The 8072-nt window shown below is 38.1% G+C and overlaps 1 protein-coding gene across 1 annotated transcript; it reads right to left on the bottom strand.

The window, feature by feature from the left end:
* LOC109727522 (E3 ubiquitin-protein ligase TRAIP) lies at positions 1-7436 on the bottom strand. Its single transcript, XM_020257665.1, has 10 exons — positions 7256-7436; positions 6881-7142; positions 6318-6419; positions 6148-6230; positions 5910-6026; positions 1842-1944; positions 1332-1752; positions 1069-1245; positions 403-557; positions 1-308 (listed from the first exon to the last, which is right to left on the bottom strand). The coding sequence occupies exons 1-10, from the start codon at positions 7372-7374 to the stop codon at positions 216-218; spliced, it is 1632 nt and encodes a 543-aa protein (XP_020113254.1). The 5' UTR covers positions 7375-7436; the 3' UTR covers positions 1-215.

Genomic DNA, 8072 nt, shown 5'->3' with positions numbered 1-8072 from the left:
CCCAGAACAATCTTTCATTCAACCAAAATTTGCTACATTTCAGTAACATTTCTCCGCGAAAACCTTTCTCGACGCGCTATTCTTTTTGAGTTGCCTTTGGTTTGATGCAATCAAACTGGCATGCTAGCTTTTCATTCACCTCTGATTTCTCATTCTAATTATGTAAGCATTTACATTGCACTGAAGGCCTTTTTGGGTTCCGTCGTGTGTAAGCCTCATGTCTTTCCAAAGAAATGCTCTATCTGAAACTGACCACTGTTGGCTCCAAGCTTGTGCTTCTTTGGCCGTAAAGTCTGCACCTTTTCTTCCTGCAGAAAGCCATACAAAACTTCGTCGTATCATCGAAAAAGCTACATCGATTGTTTTAGAAAGAAAAGAAAGAATAAAATGGATGAACCGAACCAGAGAACGGTCGAGAGATCTTAGCACTTTGATCCTGCCTCCTCTCCCGTCAGCTCCGACAGCAATTAAATCCCCACTTCTTTTTGCAGCTTGCATTCCGAGAGATGAAGCCATTGTCGAAGTCCTAGACCACTTCCCTATGTTTCTATTCGCACCTTCCGGACCAAAAATTCCACCATGAATTTGTAAGTTAACAAACAGTGCAAGCCATTGAAAAGATTAACACACAAATCTTAGCAAAATGAAAGATATGCCATTAAACATGAAAACTAGAGTAGATTTTGATAATAAATCTTTTATTATGTCTTCAATTTATCTTAAGATTAAGTTGAACTTTGATGTACACCACATGTTTGTATCCGCAACATCAAGGTACGTTGCCTCAAAAAACATCTAAGCTTTGGTGATAAACTGAAAAAAAAAATTTCCACCATTATCATAGAATCCCTTAAAGAGTAGTGAATTAATTGTAGTTGATTTCAAGGATCAGATTTATCTGTTATGCTATGTTTCCTGCAACTTACCTTTCAAAAATCTCTTTCAATTTTACCTTTCACTTTACTGTTTATTTACATGTAAAATCTCAAACCAATGTATTGTCAGAAAAAAAAAAAAAAAAAAAAAAAAAAAAAAAAAAAGTCCAAACAGAACAAGAACAGCTCTCACCAGGGCATGAAATTGCCTCATTCGCCTGAATTCCTTTATTGGCTAAGTGTGAAGTAGATTGTTTAGTGATGTCATCAATTAACAATATTTCTTTAGTCCACATTGAACTTGTATCTGTTGCATTTCCCTCTTCCATTTTCCCGAAAGCATCTCTCACATCATATCCTGAGCGAAATGCTAAAACGTCGTAGTTAAATTCATGATAAAAGTAGCCATTTAAACAGAAAATATATATAGCATTGACGACTTCCCAATCTCTATACCTTTGCAAAGGTTCACTAGCATTTTGCTATCAGAAGCAGAAGACGGAGACTCCGATGACTTCCGAGGTAGTCCAAGGTCATCCTCATCCACAAAGAAACTACTTTCTAGGTCTGTTTCATCGTTGATAGTATTGTCTTTTGATGAAATCAAGTCATCTTGGGCTTTGTTTTCCTTGGCATATCTCTTCAAGTGATCTGTCTTACCACCTATTAGACTCGGCTTATTGGAATCTGCTATTGCTCCTATATTCTTGCTTGTTCCATTTTCTGACGAATGAAGGTCAGTATGAGCAGAACACATGTTCTGTTTGATGAAATTTGAATTTATTCCTTCAGGTTTAAGTTTTTTTGAAGCCTTCAAATCCCTCAGTATTCTATTTTCCTTTTCTTCAAATTCCTTTTCGAGTTCTTGCAATCGTGCCTGCACAGGCGACAAGCACTACTAGGCTGTATCCACAATGTTCCACAAACTAACAGTATAGGGCAGTTTTAGGGTGGCAGGGTGTTTACCTTCAATTTTTTAATCTGCTCTTTGGCCTTCTCGAGCTTTTGCTGAGCACGAGATTCGGCTCTTCCTAGAAGGTTGCATTGGACCATCAGTTCTTTATAGCTCCTGTTACACCGCAGGTGATTATGGATAAGACATAAGTTAAAATGCTCATTTATTTTTATTTTCCAGCAACAACTGACCAAAAGGACATGACATATTTATGCACCAATAGTGTTTATTTCCAACCACAGGACATTAAACACTCTGATCGCGTTTCAGAGTAAGACGTTACATTGTCCATCAACGTTGCCATTAATCACTAATGCAGTTTCGTCATCAGAAGGATAATAATTCAAATTTGATTTCAGATAAGTGGAGACATGGACAATCTGAAAATTTCTCGGCATCGGTGTCATTATGAAACAAAGTAATGCATTATGTTTATGTGTAAAAGACAGCCTCCAACATAACTACTTTGGTTGGTCTTGTTAACTGTTTTTCTACCAACAAGCTCTATCAAAATTCAAGACTATCTACTCAACGTGAGAACCATCATATATGTATTTGTTCAGTGCAATCAGGAGGTTTTAAGTCTCCCTTGCCTCTTTTTGACCAATTTCACCTGATTTTCGATATGACGCAGTCCGACAATTATCTTCTCTTAAACATCAAGGTTCTGAAAACATGGGCGTATTAGCTCTGCAAAAAAATTAAAAGGGTTTTATAAAAGATAGCAATACTAATGTTATCAGTCGGTATTAATTGACATTTCTCTTTAATCCTGTAATTAGGGAGTCAAAAAAATTGAAGGGGTGAAAAGAAGAAGAAAGAATGGAAATAGCTGTGTACTAAGGCATTTGTAATCAATCGGCAACTTGTAATCTGCCAACAAGCAGGTTTACAGCAGAGGTAGTTTAAAAAAGAATTATTTATAGTCAATAACTAACTTGGAAAGCAGCACCGGGGCTTGAAGAATACTGTTTAAAAAGTATCTATTCAATTTTCTAGATTGATGTTTGTTCGAGATTTATATATGTCAAAAGGTTTGTCCTTTTGGACGAGGTGCATGACAGTCCCATTGTCTTTCAAGTCATTCACTAGTCAAGTGGGTGGGTGATTACACCCGTAGGGCATGTTTGGTTTATGATTGGAATAGAAATGGGAAATGAAATAGGATTGTATTGGAATGGAAAATGGAATAACGAATCATCCAAAAATGTTTGGTTCCTTATTGAAATGGAAATCGAAATTGACATCTAGGATTTTGAAAGAAGGTTTTGGTTAACAAAGAGGGGAGTGAAAAAATGAGAGGAGAGGGAGGTGTTTGTAAGAGAGGGCTTTGAGTGATTTACTTTGGAATTGGCCAATCCGGAATTCAAAGTCGGATTGAGCTATAAATGAATTGGATCATTTCATTTTACAGTGGAATGGGAATTGGAATCCAATTCCTGTAAAACAAACAATAATATCGGACTCAATGAATTTCATTCCGTTTCCATAATCTAAAATAGGTGAACCAAACAAGCCTCCAGTGTCTTCTGTCCCACATCGGTCAACATGAAAGTGACTCTTGGAAGGTGGTATCACTACTCTCCTGAGAGCACCTAAGGTTGCGATCCTTAAATAGAGGTGTATTAAATGTGTGCGAGATTTAGCGGCAAGTTACAATTGATAACTTCCAAAAATATATCATAGACCTTCAAGCCTCAATACAGAGACAATTGACTTAGGTTGTATATTGTCTTTTGGCCTGAAAAAGAAAAAGAGCCTAGGCCCAGTATCGTTTAAGGTTGAGTGTAAATACAGATTTTTGATTCAAGACTAAATGTAAATAGGCCATAATTATTTTGTTATTCAGATGTTGCTGGATTTGTCTCAAAAATTTGGACAAGACTATAAGGTCCGTTGTAATCTACTCTGATTGAGTGTAGAATTTTGATAACTAATTTAATTGGAAAGAGAATTTTTGGGAATTAGATATTTTTTATTTGTAGCATTTTCCCTAGATGCCGGTAGTGAGAGGACTTGAACGTGGACCTAAGGAAACTTCTCGATGCATTAAAGGCAAGTAAACAAGTTGCTTATCTGCATTGAAACGATGAAACTAAGTTAAAAGTACTTTCTCTTTCGTATGCAGTATTGCATACGAACGTTGGAGTCTGACGCATGAATGTTGGAGTTCGATAAATGGGCATTAGAACCAAATTGTAGTGGCATAGCATCAAATATCTTGATAGCATTGGAGCCGGGAATATGATCAAATTGGACCCAAACATGAATATTGATTGTAGCTTGTAGTATATTTATTTCAGTTATTTTTGTTTAGTTGCTCAACAGTGAATGGCTCTATTTGTCTACCATTTGTCTACCATGTCTACAGCTTGGACAATTAGGTTTGGGGTGTGACATATAGTCTACCCCCTCGGCCCCTCCGAATGCATTTTTATCACTAATTGTCATAGGTTGAATCATACAACAATAACACATCTAAATAAAGCTTGCATTTATCATGTGTTTTCTAGTAAATATCTAACTCTTTAACTAGGTTTGTCTTCAAATTTGTAACGTTCAAATTCCAATTCAAATAAGATCGATTATATCTTTGAAAACAAAGCTAAAGTTCCTTAAATACTAACAAAACAAAAACTCTTTGATGTTGGATCTGTTGGGAAGTTGTAGATATAAACTTAAGGATATGACGTACCATCCGAACTAAAAATTATTAGATCTAGGTCCGTTAGCATATTTCAGCCTTCTATACTCTTACTAATTATCCAATGCTGAACTATTCATATGTGAATTCTTAATATTATGTTAGTTGTAAGCCCTAAAGCCAAACTATTAACACTAGCTTAAGAATATATATATATGTATTAATCATTTATAATTTTATAATATAAAAGGGTAGACCTTTCATTCATCTCTATTATCTAGCAGCAATACTGACATGAATCGTACATAGAGTGTTTGTTTAAGATGATATATTTATAAGAGTTAGGAATTTAATATATACGAGACTCTTTAAATATTCCTAGCCAGAGGAATATCCCAGAGGAGATGACATTCCAGATGGGCCAGAGGAATTCCCAGGGGCAATGATATTCCATATAGGCTAAAGGAGTTCCCAAGGGCGGTGATATTCCGATGGGCTGGTTTTTATTATATTTAAAATTTGAGGTGACAAATCTCAAATCACTACTGTGAAGACACTGAAGCCGGCATACAATTGTGCTCGTTACACTGAGCGTGACCATTTAGTTGAACAATCACATTGTTCTATACTAATCAAGTTCTTTGCTATAGTTGCATGCAGTACTTCTTTGACGTAAGGCATCATAGTTGTCTCACATATAGGTTGTTATTGATTGAGATAGCATTAATTCTGAGACTCTATTCATGGGTCTATGATCAATATTGATTAGCTGCATTGGTTTATGCGGGCAGGCATATGAGTGTGCAATAAGAAATCTAACACTCAATATTAAGGGTGAACATATCAAAATACGATCCATCACTCTATTTACCCAAAAAAAATAGTAATATCCACATGATTTATGTGAACTCACTACATTATTTTTTTCCTCACATATTTGATCTCTTCATTATTCGGTTACGTCTAGTACTTTCAAAGGAGTAAGTTCGACTAGATTAAAGTTATAACATGGCAGATTCACAGGCAAGTTTCATCAAATTTATTATTTCATATTCTAGTTCAGTTATTGGAGTCATGGTTGTTCTAGAATGACTTAATAGTAAAGGACTGCTTTTACAGAACAAAGAGTATTCGGCGAATCAAATATTAAAAAAGAGCTTCGGCTACTTGTTAGGACCTAGTCAGATAGAAGGAAATTTTTTAACCCAAATTCTTACATATTCAAATAGTCCCCCATCATCTTCTGATATGGAACTAACTATTTGGAATGTGACACTAATGTTTCCACTAATTTTTCTGCCCTGAAGTGTATCCAGAAAATATGTGCATGGATGTTCTTATCATATAACAGCATATATTTTGTATTGTTCATAAATTAATCAATAGATAGAAATGAAGCATTTTTGCCAAAGGAGAAAGGAATGCGAAGAATTACTTGTTGCGAAGAGCAAGCGATCTCTTCAGAATCTGTACCGCATTTTCTGGGTTACTCCCGTGGCCGAGAGATGCCAGTTTCACAATCTCATCTTCCCCAAGGTTCAGATCTGTCGCCCTGAACAAGAAGCAACTTTATCATAGCAACATAACAACAATCTCCACTTGAATGAAAAAGCACGGATCGATGCCGCAGAAGCAAAGGGTAGTCTTTTTTTCATTCGAGCAATCAATCATACAGTTTAAGGGCGGCAAGTTCTTTAGCCAATGCCAAGCTCTTCTCTTGCAGCTTGACACACTCCGATGACTTCCGAGATAGTTCCTACAGCAGGGAAACCAATTTCTCATCAACACGGGCAGCTAAATCATCAAAATATGAACATGTAAAGAATGGACATCAAGGACTTACCTCCAATTTTATATTGAGAAGTTGCGCGACACCGTCTTTCTCTTTCTTGATCTGTTCTCTTCTCGCCTCCTCCTTTTCCGCCAACTCCTTCCACGCCACGACCTGAAAAAGCGAATCCAGTCTTACACCACAAGAACCACCAAGAACGCTAAATATGGGTTAAGCTGTGTTACGACAAGCGCGCAAACATAAATAACAAAAGGCGATCGCAAAGTAGACAAACCACAGAAATAGCGAAATAAAATGGAACACAAAAAAATCACAGGCGAAGGAGGAGAGAACTTCACTATGAAAAAGGGAGTACGGTGTTTTTGGATATTACAATATGCTGTATCGCATCTAGGGCAAAAGAGAAGAAGAAAAAACTTTAAAAGATTTCTTCATTATCGGATCTACCCGAGCCCTCCGCTACCCACCACAGACATCCATTTCTCCCTTCACAAATTCTTTTCCAAATTTGTCGCACCAGAAAACTATCGACGAGCCAAAGTCGATAACCAAGTTTCAAGGGACATCTAACAAGATAAAAGGAAAAAATAAAACATATTATTTGGAGCTCAAACCTCATCATTCAGCTTCTTGATATGGGCATTCTGGCTCTCGAAGTTGGAGGTGAGCGAGGAGAGCTTGAGTTCGAGTCTCGCGACCTCCTCGGCCATCGCCTCGGCGTCGGCCTCGGAAGAGGGGTTTTGAGTGGCGGCAGCCGCGGCGTCCCCGGTGGACTGAAAGTAGAGGCGGACGGGCGGGTGGTGGGAGAAGGACTGCTTGCAGACGGGGCAGGTGGGCTTCTTTCCGGCCGGGCAGTACTCCAGCCATTGCTGAAGGCTTTTCTTGCGTCGCAGATAGTAAGGAAAATGCAGAGAAAGAAGACATTCCAGTACTCAGGATTGGATTGGATAGGATAAGATAAGAGAAGAGAAGACAGGAGGAGGGGGTACCAGAGCTCGTGGAAGACGTGGCCGCAGACGGGGATGGAGTGGAGGTCTTCGAGGACGGGCTTGAGGTCTTCGTAGCAGATGGTGCAGATGGGCTTCTGGCTGGCGGTGCGGTGGCTCATTGCACTGAGATGTGAGGTCTTCTCTCTGCGTCGGAGAGAGAGGGCGGGGGTTGTGTTTTTTCTTTTTTTTGGTGGGAGGGTTTTGTTTGATGGCGGGAATTCGAAAGGAAAGAGGCGCGGGAGGGGAATTCTCAATTTTGTGGCGGATAGAGATGTCCATGGCTATGGATATCCGAAATTTTATTCGAATCCAAACCTGAATAAAACGGATATATCCTATGGACATAGATATGGATTCAGATATGGATATCAAAAATAGAAACCCGACGGATATGGATTCGAATATGGATTTTGATTGTACCCGAATCCGACCCGAATCCGAATTTATTTTGTGTTATATATAATATATATATAAAAATTTGATGTTATACTTGAATTTGTATTTTAAAAATTTTGATTTAATATAATATATTTTGAAATATTGAAAAAAGAAATAATTGTTTTGGGTACAAATTTTCGGGTTCGGGTTCAGGTTCGGATTTCGGGTTTTTGGTCGGGTTCAGGTTTGGATATGGATTCTTAAAATCCGTCGGGTTCGGATTCGGATTCGGGTCTCGGGTTTGGAGTCGGGTTCGGGTTCGGGTTTTTAAAAATCCGCCCCGAATCCAACCCGTTGACATCTCTAGTGGCGGACATTCGACTAATAAACCGAGTTATCGGATGCATTTAACCGAACCAACATCACTTGGTTTAGAAGC

Source organism: Ananas comosus, linkage group 22 (assembly GCF_001540865.1).
Source record: "Ananas comosus cultivar F153 linkage group 22, ASM154086v1, whole genome shotgun sequence".
Lineage (NCBI taxonomy): Eukaryota > Viridiplantae > Streptophyta > Magnoliopsida > Poales > Bromeliaceae > Ananas > Ananas comosus.
The sequence above is the reverse complement of the archived record's forward strand: the minus strand, read 5'-3'. Positions and strand labels throughout refer to the sequence as shown.